The following is a 19,624-nucleotide window of genomic DNA, read 5'->3' as shown; positions in this document are numbered from 1 at the left end:
ATATATGTAAGTCAAGTCATTTATAATGTACACCTTAAACGTACACAGTGCTTGTCAATAAAACTGGGAGAACTTTTTTAAAAAGCTACTTTTTGAACTGTGGGTATTTTGTTAATCCAGCTACTAAGTAACCAGAAAGAGTGTACAATGAAAAGACATGAAAACCCACTTTAATGACGAAGCAGAAGAAAAAAAAAAAAAAACACCTTGAGATTTTATATTATGCCTTGAACTTAAATATATGATCATATGTTCTGAACTGTATAATATGCCAATTCCATTTTAAAACGATATGCATTTAATATTTCCCAATTACAAAAATATACATATTATTACAGAGAATTTAAAGAACAGAGCAAGTATAAAAAAGAAAATTAAAAAAAATCTGCCATACAGAGATAATTTATCAGCCATAAAGTCCCACTCCATTTACATTTAATTTTTCTGTGCATACATATTATAAACACAATTTCCTTTTTCCACAATTGGGACCACTCTGATATAGTTAGTTTTTTTTTTAAATTGAAATACAGTTACAATGTATAGTTAGTTTTTTATATCTTGCTTTTTTACTTAACTGGATAATATGATTATCTTCCTTTGCCCTTAGATATTGTTCAACAATTTTTAACAAACAACTTAATAAAAATGTATCATGTGGTTACACAATTAACCCTTCTTCCACTGGTGGGCATTTAAATTTAGCTTTTTTCCACATTTCCATTGTGTTTATAAACCTGTAGATAAATTTTTCAAATGCAGCTCTGTGTATAAATCTCTGATAATTTCCTGGAAGTAAAAATTCTGGGTCAGGGAACACAGTTTGAAAGTTTTGCTACTTATCATCAAACTGCTACAACCTTTCTGGAGAGAAGTTTACAGTCCCAATTCCAGCGTCTAAGGATGTTTGTCTCATGCTACTCCAGCACTTAATATTACCTTAAAAAAATATGCACATTTCTCATTGCTACACGTGTCTTACCTTTGCTTTGATTTGTATTTTTTTGATTACTAGTAATCTGGGCTTCCCACCCCTCCACCAGTTTCTTGGAGATATTGCCTCCCTGTGAATTTATGTGCACTGCCCATATTTCTAACTAGAGTGCTCATCTTAAAAAAAATATATTCACAAGGCTGTACTGTGATAGTTTTACGAAGGCTTTGTTGCCAGTTTAGTTTTACATGAAATCGTTCCAATCAACAGCAGTAGAGGTATTGTTCTTCCTTCTGTAATTTCACAAGCTAAGAAAAAAAATCAATTAAAAAAAAACCTCAGGCTGAGCCAAAGACTGCACCTAGAAAAATTACATCAACCCAATCTCCCAACAGGTGATGGCACATGGGGATTCCTCTCCCCACAGCGCATGTTTATAAGGAAGCTACCCAGAAACAAGAAGAGCAGACCTTTGAGTGGTGACCTCTCTGATTCAAATGCAAAGTCTATTTCCTAAGGAACTCAAGACGTTTTGTATTCTGATTCTGCCTTTTTTTACATGTTCCAGTGGTCCTGGTCTTAGGGTTTCAACTGTGAGACTGAGAAGAGAGGATGCAGGAACAGATACAGACCATCCAGCTGAGAGCGTGTTACATTTTCGCACACCTGTTAAGACACTCCAGGGTTGACAGTCTTTTTAGCACAAACATTCCGCTTGGATGTATTTCCGTTTCCATACATATAGCTGTAGGCAAGAACAGAGCTGCCTCTCACAGATGTTAAACAATTGCCTGTTTTCTCGATTCTGCCGCTGCAGTTTCTACGCTGGGCGTGGTGCAGGGTGTGCACATTTACACAACTCCTTTGGCATCATCAAAGTCACTGAAAAGGATGTTTGATATGAGCAGACTTGCTGCAGGGACAAGCAGCGTACTGGAGGATTTTTCTCTCTCAGCTTCATAGCTCTAGTCGACCAGCCACTGGCAGAAGTCATATTCCTTCAGCCCAGAAATGCTGCTTTCCAAAATCTTTTGGCAAAATCTCCTAGAGATTTGTTTTTCTGCTCCTTCCTAATTTAGAAACAGTCTTCAAAGGAAAAAAAAAAAAAGACAAATCGATGTGAGAAGAAATTAACTCTGATTTAATTTTTCATGGAAGGTTTCAGGGTTTATCAACTACAACCACCAATAAAATTGGACAAGATTGTTTGTGGAGGAAAATTAACAAAAATGGGCATGTACCCCCAAGATCAGATTGTATTTTTATTCAAGAAGCAACAGGTGATACAAATTCAAGATTTTATTCAAATCATTTGTAAGTGAACATAATATCTCAGTGGTGAAGGAAGAGTTTTAATAAAGCAAAGATAATGAGTTATGTGAATAAACAGAAAGGTGAACAGTGTTAACTGTGACATTCAAATGACTACATGATTTTAATCATTCTTTTCATAATAAGCAACTCTGTGAACATCTATGGAAGGAACTAAAAGCTGTGCCTCGGATGGAATTTGCAGCTGATTTAGAGCTTTGTTTCCTGCCTTTGGCAATTTCAAGGAAACAAATGGAAATGGTTTGAAGAACTTATAAAAAATCTACCACCGGCCAAAAAATTTAAAAGGTAAGGTGGAAAGCACTAGAAAGAAAAAAAACAAAACGCACACACACACACACACACACACACACACACATTGTAATTGTGAGACAGGACAAGAGAGAAGAGGAGGAATAACGAGATAGCAATCAGAAGTCCAGCCCATGCCCATCCCTTATTTGTTCTTGGCTGTCAGGGGCTTCCGGCTGATCTTTTTCGATTTGTCATTATTTTTCTTCGGCGGTTCCGGGTTCGCCTGCATGTGTCTGCCGTAGAGGCTGAAAAGAGAGAAGGGGGAAACGGTGAGATCCACCTGATGAACGTGAGCTAATGCTTCTACTGGTAGAGTTTTCATCAACAGATTCATCTCCAGGAAATTCCAGGAAGCCAAAAAAAAAAAACCAAAAGATCATTTGTTTTCTCTGGGGCATACGTTGTATTTAGTCATTGTGAAGTGCCACACACACGCACACGCACACTCCCAGCCATGAAGTCCAGTTCTGGACAAGTCTCTTGGAATCGCACAGTCACTGCACGAAAAGAGCAAAGGAAGAGAGATCCAGGACTAGGAGGGCCATAATGCACAGCTCAGCCGTCCCAGACTGAAGCTCCATGGGCTCCAAGTGTTTAAGTCGACAGTGACAAAAATTGGGTTGAGCTGAAAAGACGGAGTGTCCACTTAGCGCAAAGTGAGCAGCATGCCGGCCCGAGAGCCCTGGGGCCGGCCAATGTGACAGAGAGCAATGGTGCCCGAGCCCACCCTCGCGGCTCACGCGTGATGGATAGCGCCGGGACGGTGACCACCCATCAATGCCACGTTAATCAGTACCACTGATTAAATGTTGACAAAGTACCCCACAATTACAGCGGGTGGCATCCATCGCAGAGCGGAGCCAGCTCCGTGCGGCGGAGGGGACTGTACCCAACAGCAGATAGTAATTAATCAATAATTTATGAGTAACTCTGATTAAACTAAATTAAAAGCCACCCTAAGGTAAATACAGCCCCACCTTAACTCTCCTTGTTGATACCACTGTGTCCTCGAGAGAGGCCGGTGGGTGTCTCAGTGCTTCCCGAGGAAAGACAACGCCTGGCTCCTCTTGGTGCAGCTGCCTTGTGCCACCTGAACAGGCGTGACACAAAGACTGACCTCCCTGTACAAGGTGCCCTGTGCTCTAGGGTCCACCCGAGGAATGGCCACTGTCTCTGCACTTGGCAGATACTGACGCTTCTGAGGACACTGACCTTGTAGGTGACAGGCCGAGGGATGGACCTGGCACTCGGAGTTGTCCAACTGATTTGGCGCTTAGGGAAAGCTGGACACTGGGTTTTGATAGGTCAGACTGTGGTCTATCTCCTCTGGAGGCTTCCAAGCGCCTCCTTTTGAAGCGGAACATGCAGGGTCTACCAATAGTGGTTATCAAGATAGGTCTCTGCTCCCCGGGAGTGAGTCTGGCAGCAGACAGACCTGCAAGCTGAAGACCGTAAGTCCAGCCAGGTGCTGCGAATGTCCTCCAGGTAAAGGGGAGGGGGCGGGGCAAGGAGGTCCCACATGTCCTAGACAGGTAACACCAGAGCCTGCAAGCTGGCTTTCAACTTCCGCAGAAGTTCGCTTGGAGGACTTTTGGCTACTTGAATGGAGAGGCAGGCCCAGGGCTGGCCAGCCTGACAGTGGGTCGCCCTGAGCCTCACAGCAGAAACATCTTCCTCCCCAAGAGAACCTGCCGCCCAGGGAGACAGATCTTAAAATCTGCATAGGCCCTCCTTCCTAACACTCTGAAAACGGCCGCTGGTCCCCACCAAAGTCTTTGTCATGGACACCTGGGGCCCTGGCTACAGCTAAAGAAACATCGCTTCAGGCAGAAAGAAAAGTTCAGCCAGTTCAGCTTTACCACTGCTGCCACTGCAACCCCCAAGATGTCCCTGTCCTTGTTGTCCTATATGGCAAAGGGGACTCTGCAGAGGTGATGAAGTTAAGGATCCTGAGACACAAAAGTGATCCTCCATTATCTGGTAGGGGATGTGGTCCAACCTGTACACCCCTTCCCCCACCCAGACCCCCACCCCCAGCATCTCTCCCAGATGCACCCAACAGGCAGAGGAAACCTTGAGCCAAAATCCAGTCATCCTTTACATTCCTCACCTTTATCAACACACTCTCTGAAATAAGCCTATCCTCAAAATCCCTGCCCATATGTCTTCTCCTCCTAGGAAGTTGCTTTCCTCAAGATCAGGGGCTTGGTGGTGCAGTGGGATGCGCACCAGGGGCCTCTGGTCTCCAAGCTCCTCTCATCTGGTATGAAGCCAGGGTCTGACTCTCTGTTGTGGATTCCCAGGCACCTACGGTCTCAGTATCCTTGGTCCCGCTGCTTTCTGACAGCTTCACGTGTCTCCCCTCTAGTTTCCAAACTCTTACTCCCATAAGAGAAAAAGACATACACCTTCTTACTCACGGACAACATCAAACTTTAAGGATTACGAAAACGTGCAGAAATGTAACTCCCTAGCTCATGAGCTTGGAAACTCAGTGACACTCAGGTGCTGGGAAAGTGGTATCAACAGAAAGAAAGAGGTCAGAGCAGGGAGAAGAGATATAAGACCTGATCAGGGCCTGCTATGCACCACACCCTGAACAAGCAGGCATGGAAGGCTTCCCAGAAGGGGTGGGGGTGCCGCTGGGCCCTGCTGGCGGCAATCCAGCAGTCACCGCAGAAGGCAGTGCCAAAGCCGCTCGGGACTCAGCAAGGCTCTTCTCAGGAAGGAACTGGCATGTTCCTGTTTCAACACACGCCTTTTTATGCTCAGACCCCACTGTGTGCCCAGCCCTCCTGGGGCTACCCAGCACATCACCCACTACAAAGGGCCAGAAAGGAGAACGCAGTCCTGAACTGGATGCTTAAAGTCCTCACTTTGCCACTGATGAGCTGCTGGCTCTGGGCAAAAGATCGGCAAGCCTCACCCCCACCGTGCCTTAGTTTCTCCATCTGGAAAAAAACGATGTCGTTTTCTCCCAGGGTGGCCGTCATGGTGGGTGGAAGGCGCCCAGCACCAGGGCAGGCCTGGAAGCAGACAGAGAGGGCTCATCGAAAAACAGGACACACGTGAGGTCACAGTCAGGCTGATTAAATAAGATCATTAGATGATGACTTACATCTTCAGGGCATTTTCCTCTGAAAAATAACATGGTATTTTCCTATCCATGCCAAATGCCCAAGCCTTTCTGGAAGCAAAGTTTGCCTCCTCTTTGAAGGAAGCCACCAAAGCAGAGCTAAATGCATCGCCCCACTTCCTCCGTGAGTCACCAGCGGAGCGGGGCTGACTGCGCGGCGCGGCGTGAGCCTCTCCGTCCCCCAGCTGCGTGGGCGGGTGAGAGTCAGTGCTCCACTCTCATGGGAGGTTGGACAGATGACAGCGCCCGTTCCCACCTGGAGACGCGGCTGTGGCAGAGCAGTAAGGACGAGCATCTCAGGGTCCAAAGTCTTGGGTTCCATTCCTGGCACCACCGGCTATGGGCCACGTGGCCTCCATTCGGGAAGTGTGGTGGGCAGAGTACTGCCCCCTCCCCAAATGCCCACATTCTAATCCCTGAAACCTGTGACTCTGTTTCTTACATCACAAAGGGACTTTGCAGGGGTGATGAAGCTAAGGATCTTGAGACAGAAAGATTACCCTGGATTATGTGAGTGGGCACAATGTAATCACAAGGGTCCTTTTAAGAGGGGGGCAGGAGGACTAGGGGCAGAGATCTGAACGTGCCACGCTGCTGGCTTTGAAGACAGAGGAAGGGGCTACCAGCCAAGGAACGCAGGCAGCCTCCAGACGCTAGGAAGGCGAGGAAACGCGTTCTCCCCTAGAGCCTCTGGAAGGATGAGACCCTGCCGACACCTAGATTTCAGACTTCTGATCCCCCTAACCTACGAGGTAGTACATACATTTGTTCTGTTTCCGGCCACTAAGATCACGGTAATTTGTCAACAGCAGCCATAGGGAACCAACCCAGTACGTGAACCTCTCTGGGGCTGGCAGTGAGGATTCTGCTTCATTTCAGCAGAAAAAAAATTTTTTTTTTTTAATCTAGGGTAGTAACTCACCGAAAAGAAGGAAAATTTAAAAGCGAGGTTGCAGGAAGGGCACAGAAGGTGTGTCCCCCCAGGAAAAATGGGGGATGTTTCTACCAGGAGAGAAGGGGGTGGGCAGGCCGACTGCCCCTCCCCGCTTACTACAGTGAGACGGCAAGGTCCCAGCTCCCTGCGTGCTCGGAAGTTGACAGTCATGGCCCTTGTTCTAAATGTACCCGGGAATCTAATTTACGGGGGTGACTGAGTGATGAGACACAGACATCCATGCCTTTGAAAGAAGTTCCATTCCACGCAGTTCCCACGAGGAGCCACAGCACACGAGGCCATGTGGGGGAGCCCAGAGTGGGTCAGGAGGCTCGAGGCTCACGGGAGAGGGCATAGCCCAGTCTTTAGGATGGTTTCATGGGAAGGCAGGGGTGAGGCAGGGTAGGTGAGTACGAGTGAGTTTAGAAGCAGATAGTTGGACTAATTTCAGGGCCCAGAGCTACGGGGTGGTCTCCAGTCGTCCAGTACCTGGGTCTGGGTCAGGGGAAATACTGGCTTGGTGCATGTGAGTTAGGTAAACGTGGTGATTGGGGTCAGGGTTTAATTTCTTTGGATACGAAAGGCAACGCTAACAGATGGGTTGTTTGCTCCTCTAGGAATGAGCTACCTTGGGAGGGTTAGTCTCTCCCCAGCCAGCAAGACCCCCAAGAGATCAAAGCATCATAAAATATAGGAAGTGAAAAACAGGACTGATACAGTCTACAGCTTTCGGGATGGACTGTGGTCCCCCTGACCGCCCCATACCCTCCTCTCATGACCTACCTTCTAGCTCCTTTACCTCGGAAGATGCCAACAATCCCTCAGACCCTGGTACAAGGTGCTTCCTGGATGAGCACACCCCTTCAGGCCTCTGCTCTGCTGGTACCCCTCCTGCCCTACTGGAGCCCCGGCACCTGCGTGGGGGTTTCTGCAGAACAGTCCTGGGGCCTCACTCTCCTTTGCATTCCTGTACCCCATTTACCCCGAGACGTGTGACACTGACAAAGTGACTAAGTTTTGCCACAGTCTGAGGTCCTCATCTGCAATATGATGAAAATTGCTACCTTGCCGGGTTCAGGGGGAAGAGGGGGTTAAATCAGACACAGACAAGGTCCTATCAGAGCAGGTGTTCCAAGACGGCAGCTGCTGCTGCCTTAAACCTCCCACAAAGGTCCGAGACTCAGGCTAAGCTGGCCAGTTTCCCCTGCTTCTCAGATGATACCTCCCCACAGAGCGTAGCCAGGAATGTAGCTTCATCATCGTGAGCCTGTGGGGCAGACGCCTTCTCAGGGAGGTTTCTGGCAGGCGCTGAAATCTGACCATGTCAGCTTGAGTGTGTTAACGAGGGAGCCTGGCTTACAGGCACCAATGGGGCCACAGCTGCTGGGCGGGGGTGAAATGCTCAACTCAGAAAATGGACGGAACGGGTAGCAAAGGGTCTTGGAAAACCTTCTCTCCCCTGAAATCTGAGGTTCCTCGAAGATAATAGGGAGATGTTCAAAGAGGGGGGAGAAAAACCAACAGAGAGCAATCTCAAGTGACAGGAAAGGATCAGTTATACTCAGGAGTCTGATGAAAAGAACCCTCAAAGGCGAGATGCCTGCGGATGCTCTGTGCTGTGGGACTTGAACGAGGCAGCATCACCCATCTGCAGAATCCCAGCTGAAGATCAGCTCCGGAAAAATCATCATGAAATGATTCTGCAGACTGCAGAGGTCACCAGATCGGTCACTTCAGAGGCAACTTGTTAAAGCTGCCTGCACGCAGGCCCCCTGAAACTCCCTGCAGCTCAACACCCCTGGCTTGGTGACATCTAAGGTGACACAGCAGACAATTCCAGCCCCCCCAGAATCAGAGTAAGTTTTGCCACAAATATTACATTGAGCAGTATGACATGCGTGCCTTTCTATGATTGCTAAGTACATTTTATTCAATACGGGCAACTTCATTTTGGAGAAAAAAATCCATTTGAGTCTTATTGTTTCTGTTGGATCCAAGGGTCTCCTACAGACCCTCGCACCCCTCACAGCTGCAGCAATAAAGACTCTTGGCGACCATGTCTTTTGTCTTGAAAAATCTCTTCCCTTGGCTGCAATGCACTCTCCTGGTTCTTATTCTTTCTCCAGACTGTTCTGCAGTCCTGATGTTTTTGCTGTTAGCTCTTCGTATTTTCTTCCCTAGAAGATCACCTGATTTTGTCATTTCAGTGATTATCTCTGAGCAGAAGCCCTCCAAGTCAGTGCCATCTTTAACCCCTGCTATGTCTTATTCCCACTTGGACACTTAGCTATTAAACTCACCCAACACACAGAACAGTTCCCTACTCCGAGCTCCTCAGGTCTGTCCCTCCATGTCTCCAGGACTTTAGGATCAGAACAATGAAGTCATTTTGACATCGGCCTCTTTTTTCAGTCACCCCATTAATCAAGGCTGACTGAAGCTCTCTCCACCATAGAAATTCTGAGCCTGGGGCCAGAGAATGATCTGAGACTCAAGCAAAACTGTGTTTACATTTTTCAGCAGAAAGCACACAAAGCTTTCATCAGCTTCTGCAAAGGTTCATGACTTGGGGGAGAGGATATAGCTCAAGCAGTAAGTGAGAGCTTAGCATGTATGAGGTCCTGGGTTCAATCCCCAGTACCTCCATTAAAAAAAAATAATTAATAAGTAGACCTAGTTACCCCCCCCCCCGCAAATAAAAACAAACAAAAAACCCTGTGTTTGAAAAAAAAAAAAAAGGTTCACAACTCAGTGGATTAACAAGCCGCTTTATGGTGCTTGCTCTTCTTTCCATCACCCTGTGATTTGATTCATTCTCCTTTTCTCCTCCCCACTCCTCCCCAAGCAGGCCCGGATCACATGGCTACCGGATCACGAAAACAGGTCCCTTCTTGGTCTCCGGATGCCAATCCCATCCTTCCTACAGTGTGTCCTACACACAGCTGATAGAATCCAGTCTCCTTGGCTTATGCGTGGGAAGCAGCATCCACGACCCACTGGATCAAGCTCCCAGCCTGGTGTATGGCCGAGAACAGACACAGAACATGCCACGCCATGCCCAACCAACCCAACGTCATCGCTCTCTGTTCACCAACAGACAGGTACAGTCAGGCGGCTCCGGAGGAGGGCCGCGTGGACTGTAGGAAAGGTGGGATGGGTGTGAGTTTTGCCACCTATTAGCTGAGTAAACTTAGAGTCCTGTATCCTTCCAGAACACCATCACTGGGAAATGGGAAGAACTACATACTGTCTACGTTGCAGGTGATCTGAAAAAATCTTAAAAGGTGCTAAATCAATCCGACGCCTGGGATTAGCCTTTCCTGGCCATCACCATTCATTCTAGCCTCAATTTTTTTTTTTGCTTATCTGTGTTACTATTGCCCAGGATGCCTGCAGTTCTGCAACTCAGACCTCACCCACAGTTTTAGGCTTTTCACAGCCTTCTCTGCCCTGTCCCCTGCCCAATTTCTGCTTCCACAAAATACGCTGAGGTTGGTCGGAATTTCACCCTTAAATCCTTCATAACACGCACAGCAATTTCCGTTCTTGGCTGTTACTTCCCAGCACCAGCAGAACGGCTGGATAAGGATAAGAACACCTGTCAATACGGTTACTGTTCAATCAGCGGTCACTGTCCCCAAAACCCCAGCAAGTAAGGGCTTTTATCGTCTTCATTTTTCAAATGAGGAAACTGAGGCTTAGCAAAAGGCTTGATCAATCCCAGGCGATTACTCCAAAGTGCAAACTCTTTGGGCCTCGGCTGTCCCGTCTCCCGTTTGCTGGATTCCTCAGTGTTGTCCTCCTCACCAGCCTACCATTTGCTGGAGGGCGGGGACTGCAGACTTCCCTTCTTTTGTATTCCACACACTCAAGGCACTTCTGGAAGCACATTGGGTGCTATGTAAATATTATGTTTCGGAATGCCAGGTATATGAGAGGTACAATATGCTGTTCTCAAGTCATTTGCTCATGTCATATGCCTCCCTCCTGTTGTTTTGGGTGTTTCCATGGCAAGTCCTTATACAGACCAAGAAAAGAACCAACTTGAAAAATCTTAAGTGTGTGGCCAGTGACAATAATGGAGAGAAATAATTTTGCTTCTAATCTGTAATCTTATGGTAGGATGCTAAATTTAAAATCTCCACAAATACATCTGTGGACAAAGTGTGAAGCCTAGATTATTAATAAGCATTTGCAATATCTTTATTTATCCTATCTAGCAGCTCCAGGGGGCTGGTGACAGAACCTCAGCACACAAAGTGCTGAGTCTTAAAGAAAAAAAAGAAAAATGAACAGTTACCACATTCCCATGAGAAGTCTCATTAATTCAAAAGGCAATGATTTTTTTGAGATCAAGCCTCCAAGAGATGGTTCCATGAAATTCACCAACAGCGGGACGTGTCTTTTACATTCTCCTCCATTATAACCCTCACCGCTCTCTGTCCCCAACACACAGTGTGAAAAGAATCAACATACACGTGCAAATGGCACCCATATAAATAGCCAAAAGGAATCTGTAACTGACTCAGGACAGATAGGAAGCTATACCAAAATATAAAATATAAGCAGATTTTAAAGCTATCCCATACATTCTAGAGTCGCTATCTTCCGCACTGGAGGGGAGAAATGAGAATTCTGGTGGAGCAAAACTAACAATCTCATGCACAAAAGATGCTCATTAAACTTCATCATCCTGTCTACTCTAATGATGGTTTTACTTAATAAAAATTCCCCAAGCAGTTGCAAGGATATTAGGCAAGGTCTTTGGTTATGTATCAGAGGTCTGAGCTGTCACCAGCAAGCATGCAGTTCAGGGGGTATGTTCCCTGGGGAAGGAGCAAATACAGCTTTCACAGAATACATGCAGAGAAAAATCTATAACTGCAACCTGCTTCCCTGCTTAAGCATTTAAGAGAATAGGTAATCCTTTTAAATTAAACTGCAAAGCGCTAAATGTTGCAATTTCCAGAATAAACTAAAAGGCAAAGGAAACAAGACAAAGGGTATTGGTATGTTTTCTAAACAAGCTCCTTCCTTAATAGACTTCAGACCTGGAGTAGGGGAGAATATTTTTTATACAAAGAATTATCTGGGGACATGGTACTTGAAGATTGAAAAAGAGACATCCAACCATATATGTGTCTGTGTGTTTGTAATACACACGCAGATATACAAACCTATTTATAAATCCAAGGAAGGAAGTGAGAAATTATTTCTATATGTGCATTTAACCCCTTCGACAGTTATTCCTGAGAAAACACTACTACTAAAATTCGTTAACTTGAATCTGGAACTCAATAGCTAAATAGTAATTATCTAATAGAACCCTTAACATGGACAGCAGGAAGTTAATACTATATAATCACAAATTCTTGCTTTTGTCCATATCATATCACCACTTGTAAATTTCACATCCTGCCAATATAGACTTGGATGGAGACATGATGAGAGTTGGGGCAAGAGTGAGGTACTATCCTAAAAGTTGAATTTAAAGGCAGTAAGATCGCCCTCTAGGTGTTAAATGATAACAAGGAAAGTTACCCCAAGCAACACGCACAACTCAGGCCAGCAAGACTTGACCATAAGCCAAACAAGGGTATTAACAAAGCTGGAGAGAGGTCCCGTCCCTCAGAAGAGTGGTGGTACTCATCAGGAACTCAGTGTGCTGAATGCTGGCAGCGGGCTTCTAAGCACCCTCTGGAGAAAGGGGGTGAGGACCCAGGCTGGGAGCTCCGTGCACACCCCGACAGGACTCCGTCTCCAACTGGAAGTAGTGAAGATAAACATGGCGCCATCCCAACCCGTCAGAGGCTGACCCGTGCCTGTGTGGTCCAGCTTCTGGCCAGCTCTCGCCCCTCCTCTGCCCTTACTCCCCACCCATGTTCCCAATTTCCAGCACAGGGGCAAGCAAATCAGGCCCCTTCCCACTTCTGAGGTGGGTACGTGCCATTCACTGTCTGGCACGTGTGTCTCCAGGTCTCCCTGATAGCACGATTACCACCCTCATTTTACAGGCGAGGGAAAGGACAGAGCAGAGAGGGTTTGGATGTGAGTGGCTATGCTGTCCCAACTTGGTGTCAAAACAACTCGCTCTCAAACCTCTCCCTTGACCCTTTAGCCTGTGGCCAACCTGTGCCAACCAGAGAAAGACCCAGGACCTCAGCTCAGACTGCTGGGCAGGAAAGTCCTTTCTTTTCTGTCTGAGTTGCATGAGGAGCCCAGATCTGCTGCTGCCCATGGTGACATCTGTGAAGAGAGCTTGCCTGGATGAGACACCAGCACAGACAAAGCAGAACTGAAAGACGGAGAGAAATGGGGTCCAGCGACACTGAGCCCTGTATCTTGCCATGCCTGAAGTCTACTGCATCGCTGCATTATTATCAGTATAAAATAACCAACTAATCTCCGTTCCTCTTTGGCTTTGTGACTGGGGGACTGAAAGAACATCTTAGCCAAGGAAAATTTCCTGATGTCCTCAATTCCAGACCCATCAAGGGATTACAGACAAGCTTCCCCTTCAGAGCTATTCCACTGAAAGGCCATGTGCTGTGCAGGTGAATCTTCCAGTCTTACGGGCAGTTATCCTTTGTTCCAAAATTCTGGTCCCTACATCAGTTTATGTGCTTTCCTCAGTTTCTGCGGTGTTTTTGAGGCTGCAGGGCTGAGGGTGAGACCATGGGTGCAGCAGACGCACCAGCGTTATTCTGTGAAGCTGCTTGGAAGCCCAGTCCATTGTCCCTTGTGGAAATTCTCTTTCAAAGTACTATGACCAGGGGTTTCCATCTTTACAGGCCAGTAGGTTTTTACTGAAATGTTAACCATCATTTGATATTAATAAGAACCAGCTGAATACAGGAATAGCTTATAAGAGAGAATTAAGTCACAATGAATAGTATAAAAACACTGGGGTTTTCTTCCTTTCCTTCGGACAAATTAAAAATCAGAGTGAATTTTTATCATCAGGGAAAGAGAGGAATTTTTCTGACCACACGTGGTTCCTTCATGAATGGCTTGGTGTTGCTCACGACCTTTTAAGTTATGATGCTCGTGATCACAAGAGCAAAACTTCAGGTAGTGTGTACTACGCGTTAACATTTCCACATGAAGCTTCTGTGGTGTCTTCTTCATTAACTCATTTAAGCCTTAAGCAGTATCTCATGCAAACAGACACCACGCAGGGGTGCACATCCATCCTGCGGCTCTAGATGTAAGTGATGTTACCAGTACAGAGCCAGTGTCACAGAACTGGACCACTGATGCCTGAGCAGAGAAGCCTCTACATTTCCTCTTTCAGGCTTTTCAGGTAAGGACAAGTAGCAAAACCATCTTTAGATGTATCACCACTCGCACTCTTCCTCTTTCTTCTTGTGGCTATTAATTTGGACCCTCAGCTCCTGGGCCGTCCCTTCCTTTCAGTTTTTCTCAGCCCAGGCGACTGGATGATTTGACCTTGGCAGGTGACTCATGGCCAGGTCAATGGAAAGCTAGACATCTCTTTAAATTTAGGTACAAGCCTACAGGTTCTAGACTGCAGGGCAGCTGACACTGAGCTGGGACTCAGAAGGCTCTGGAATTCACCCACTGGGCAATCTGCGTTTCCCTAGATGGAAAATCAGGCATTTGGACTTAACCATCCAGCACGTGTGCCTTGCACACTGACTGGGCATTTTATCAGAATGCACCCAGAACCCGCTTAGATCAAGCCTGACAGGCAATGGCGTCACCCTCATCGGAGCTGGGCATCTGAACTGGAACATGCATGTCTTACACGTGCAACTTGCAGAGCACTTTGCCTATACAGTAACGCATTTACCCTTAAGCAAAGTCATGGTAAGTGAAACCTCACATCTCCAAAGTTCCTCCTATGTTCGGGTTAAATTACAGCATGACGCCTGAGGTTTTAGGCAGCACTGTATCTCATTTACCTCTCCTCCTCGTCCGTGGGTTTTCTGTGAGGTAAGTTATGTTCCACTTACAAAGCAAAGAGATTATAAAAAATAATAACCTTAGGGATCAAAACCAGAAGGCACCCATCTACCTACAGGTGGACGTATCCACACGGTGCTTTGGCCAGGAGGCTCTCACCACATGGACATCAGGAAGAAGCAGCCACAAGAAAATTCAAGTCATCACCTCTTGCCATTCATTTCCCCAGCACAGCTGAACTGCCTCACCTAGGCCGGGCTCTCTCTGAAGTGCCAACCCCTTCACATCCCTGGAACACAGCACATCGTGTTGATTTGTGCTTTCCCTCCATTCCTGATCTCGATATTTGAGCTACTTACTGGCCGGTGGTAAGGAGGAGATGGCAGCAGGGGAGGAGCGAGGCAGTTTTGGGCCAAGAAGCAAAAGTGATACTTGGGAATCAGCCCAGCAACTGTCCAGAGAGTGATGGAGAAAAACACTAGGAGAGTCCGATAGTAGAAGAGACTCTGCATTCAAATCTTCCTTTGTTTCACTTTCATTCTTTCTGGGTTTTGCGAAAAGAACACACTCCAAGAAGGAATGGAGGATTAAAAAAAAATACTTTAGCCCTGATATATCAGCAGATTTAATATAGGTCATCCAGTTCCCCCAGCTATTTTTTTAATCGATTTTTAAGAGTCTCGGAGAAATTTATAGTCTTTGGGTGCAAAAAGTTTAAAGATTAAGCTGTCTATGGTTTACGCTCAATGCTAAAAGCGATCTACTGGAGGACTCCGTGCATTGGCTGTAACTCCGGGTGGGGATCCCGCGGATGCGAGAGGAGGCTGTGACTCCCTCTGGGGCTCAAGCTTTCGTTGTTCAATACCCTCAACGGGTCTATTCGACTGAGAGCAGAAGTGTGGCTGTGGGTGGGGAGAGGAGAGCTGGAGCTTGTCACAACAGACCTTTTCATCCAAGAATCGCAAGTGTGTCGTCTAGGAATCTCACCCACCGAACACTCCTGGAAGGTGTTAGAGCGCTCTAAATATAGACGCTGAACACGAGGTAGAGATGCCAGAGGCCCAGGGTTTCTGTGGAATCCTGCCTGGGGCTGCTCTTTTGTCATGGTTTCCAGTACAGGCAGGCCTCCTTTTACTGGGCTTCACAAAAACTGCCTTTTTTAAAAAAAAACAAAATTGAAGGTTTGCAGCAAACCTGCATCAACTCTATTGGTGCCATTTTTCCAACAGCATTATTTTTTTTTAATGAAGGAATGTATGTATATCTATATTATATATATATATATATATATACACACACACACACACACGTATATATACATATAAATATATATATATATATATTTATTGTAGATATAACGTTATTGCACCTTTACAATGGAAACAACTTTCACATGCACTGGGAAACCAAAAACGTTGTGGGACTTGGGCTTTTTGTGTGTGTATGTGTGTGCTATTTGTTTTACTGCCGTGGTCTGGAACAGAACCCACAGTATCTCTGAGGTCTGCCCGTACATCAGGTGGTTGTGGTCATGATGTGGCCAATATAATGACATTTGGGTGAAAAATCAAAGGGAAAGCATGCAAGATAGTTATTACAGATAATGACACACCATGTTCTGTAATAAATGACTCACACTGACCTATCCTCTCATGGAAGAATAGCTATTAGTCAAGAAGATTTTTGCCCCACGTATTTCCCCCAGAATGGTAAAACAAGCCCCTCTTAGTCTACAGAATACCTACAGTGAGTTAATTTTTCCTCTCATAAATATTTCAGGAAGCTATTTTTAAAGTCTTATTTTTAAACACATATTAGCACTTCCAATGTGTGGAGACGTATTCCGTACTTTCGCGGATCTATGGACTAGCTCTGTCCAGAATATAAGATCCACAAAGGTAACGTTAAATTTTCCAGTAGCCACGTTAAAAAACACAGTAAAAAGAAATAGGTGAAATCAATTTTAGTAATAGATCTCATTTAACCCAATATATCCAAAACACGATCATTTCAACATGTAATCAATGTAAACATGATTAACGATCTATTTTACCCTTAATCTAAATGATTCAGTAAGTTTATGATATAAATTTAATGAATTTTTTTTAACTGAGTGTCTTTGAAATCTGATGAGTATTTGGAAACTCTGATAGCACATCCCAGTCAGGCCAGCTGCAATTTGGAAGCTAAAGTCACACATTGTTAGCGGTTACCATTTGGCACAACACAGAGACGGTTCAAAAATGGTGACATCAAGCCATTATCTTGTACTTAGATGAAAAGCATTTTGAAAGCTGATGGACCCTTTCTTGGTGCATGGTTACTTTTCATACTTTAGAAAAAGGAAGGATGGAAATACATATTTTTTTATATATGTATATAAAATTATACATGTAATATTTTTTTAAAAGTCATCCCACTTATCTAGAGAGCCTTCCAATATGTTTGTTTGTTGTCGTTCTGAGAATGAGCCTGCAAAGGTCCTCAGGCCAACACACATAACTGCAAAGTAGAGACAGTCCCTCTTTCCCCAAAGCAAGAAAACATAAGAACAACTTCAAGAGCCAAAGCAGCTCAGCCCGCAGCTGGCTGGGGTACTACCAAGACCCCGTGTGTTCATGACTTTGGCCGTTTCCCAGGCAAGCCGGACCTCCTCGCCCAGCTGTGCGCCTTCTAAAGTGGCAAATCCTAAATCCAGACTCTGCCACTTCACCCTGCTCCGCCCCCCTGGCCACCTCTGACCTGTGGCCCAGGGGGTCCAGGGTGGGGGCCGCACACAGGTCTTCAGAAGCTCACTGCAAATGGCCATGAGGTGGACAGCACAAACAGGCTTTTATAAAGGAGAGAACAATGAGCTTAGAAGAGACGGGGACAAACATTAAACCTGTTTCTACATCAGGGCTAAGAGTATCGTGCCTCCACTCCTCGCCAAGGTATATTTCCCATAAAACTCAGAAAAAGGCAACTGAAAATGAAAGAACGGGTGGGACCCAAAGGCTCGCCTGCTTCTGAGCTCCCACAGGTACCCTCACGACCCTGCGCATGGCTGTTGACCTGTTTCCAAAGACCACTGCTTCCGTCCCAGCAATGACACAGCCCCTCACCTGCTACCCCTCTGGGTTCCCCTTCTCGGCTCGCTCCTCTCATGTCACTGAGGGCTGCCACCCTCACCTCTGGCTAACACTGACAGTGAGCCTTTCTTATGGGGACAGTTTACAGTGCTGACTTAAAATGCCCACAAGGAGCAAGGCTGGTAGGACTTGTAAGTACTGGATGAACACACGGGTTCTGGGCAGACTTCCCAGCTGTGTCGCTTGGGCTACTCCAAGCCTCAGTTTTTCAGTCTATAAAATGGGAATTATAATCAGACCTACACTGCTTCCAGACGTGAGCAATGGATGAGGAAATCATGTTAGAAAGCCTATCACTGTGTTTTGCCCCACAGTAAACATGAACTATTTTTTTCCCCATTACAACCACTGTTAAGAGAGGTTAGGTCACTCATGCAGGATCTGATAACAAATGGGAAAGTAAAGAAGGTCCAAGCCCTGATTTGTCCAACCTCAAAATCCAGCCTACTTTGAGAGAGAGAGAGAATGTATCTCTATGCTTCGCACCTGTGTGGAAGTTAAGGTGTCTGGCAGGCTGTTAGACATAGTTCTGAGGTTCAACTATAACAACTGACAGCTGGGCTACCTTGGAGAACTTACTTAACCTCTCTGAGCATGCTTTCTCATCTGGAAAATGGGATGCGAATAATAACAGTGTATACCTCTCATAGGGTCATTATGAGAATGAAATACCATAAACTGCTTAGCAGGTACCCAACAGGTGCTTAATAAACAAGGCTTTTACACACAGCGTGCTCTAACTGGGCTTGTCCATCCTAAACTCGGTTAAAGCCACAGAGTTACAAAATGACTTATGGTTGTGTGCCTAGAGTTTTGCACAAAACAGTTTCTTTCCAAAGAGATACTTTCTTGAATGTTATGATACGTATGCTTGAGAAAAACAGCAAATGGTAGAGAACATAAGGTGGGGGCCTTGGATAGAAACCTACCAACAAGTTCAGTCACTTTCTGGGCCTGGTCTTCAACGAACGTAGCACAGTCAATGACAGAGATGAGCACGGAGGGTCTTCCTGGAAGAAGGAGCTGGCTCTTCTGCTCTGTCCAGGATGCTGGATGGGTGGCTCACCAGCACCAGTTGGAAAAATGAATAAGGGTACTGAGTACACCTTCAACCTCCCATTCACAGGCTGAGCTGTCCTGGAATCTATTCAGAGGGGAACCGCATTACGTAAGACTCAATAATCTTTATGGTAACTCTGCAGCGAAAGTGTCATTTGTTGTAATGAACACTGATCATAAGTTAAGCCCCGAGCTACTCTCTCAGTTATTTTTCATTATATTGTTCCTTGCTCTGTTATATTTCAGGAGTACTGAGGGAATTCATCCAACCATGTTCTCTAGTCAGCTCTTCCTTTACTCAGATTAGATTCTGCTAAGATGCAACAGAGCAATTTGCAAACACACTGATTCTTAAGGAAACGCATCAGGCACTGGTTATATGTTCTCTGCCAGTGCCAATGGGCACCCACCTTCCTCCTGGTTATTTGTCCCCTTAATTTGCTATTTTTCTGTCTGTTTATCTTCCACTCAATCCACAGCATCGTTCTCTGGGCCCCAAATCTGAGAGCGTATTAACAACATGTTTCTGGATAGTTGTTCCTTCAGCAGCAACTATCTGTTCAGTGAGACAACTGGGGTAATGTTTCCCGAATCATCACTGCCTCTCATACAGCTCTCACCTGCGAGCGCCACTCTGTTCACAGTACCATCATTCTCTCCTCTGGCTGCTTTAAAGGGCACTAACTCCAAAAGGCATGTCAGTGAGGAGAAGCTGAAATTTCTCCATTAAAAAAAAAAACAATGAATATGAAAAATTCATTTTGCATGTTGTATATTAGGCTTGAGATAGAATTTCCATATGCCTCTGTGCTCAGTGCTCTTGGAATTGCTTGTAAGTAGGTTGTGAGTCCTTGGAGAGACCACGTCACTGCCACACT

At 45.7% G+C, this 19,624-nt stretch overlaps 1 protein-coding gene across 3 annotated transcripts in view; it reads right to left on the bottom strand.

Moving 5' to 3' along the window:
• Positions 1 to 509: 509 nt before the first annotated feature.
• RSU1 (Ras suppressor protein 1) overlaps positions 510 to 19,624 on the bottom strand; it is a 160,498-nt gene continuing 141,383 nt past the window's right edge. For all 3 annotated transcript variants that reach the window (XM_014551975.2, XM_006176238.3, XM_032474096.1), the window contains exon 9: positions 510 to 2,805. In XM_014551975.2, coding sequence (XP_014407461.1) covers positions 2,703 to 2,805 — 103 coding nt within the window. In that variant the 3' untranslated portion in view covers positions 510 to 2,702. The remainder of the gene's footprint in view (positions 2,806 to 19,624) is intronic.

Source organism: Camelus ferus, chromosome 35 (genome assembly GCF_009834535.1).
Source record: "Camelus ferus isolate YT-003-E chromosome 35, BCGSAC_Cfer_1.0, whole genome shotgun sequence".
Taxonomy (NCBI): domain Eukaryota; kingdom Metazoa; phylum Chordata; class Mammalia; order Artiodactyla; family Camelidae; genus Camelus; species Camelus ferus.
The sequence above is the reverse complement of the archived record's forward strand: the minus strand, read 5'-3'. Positions and strand labels throughout refer to the sequence as shown.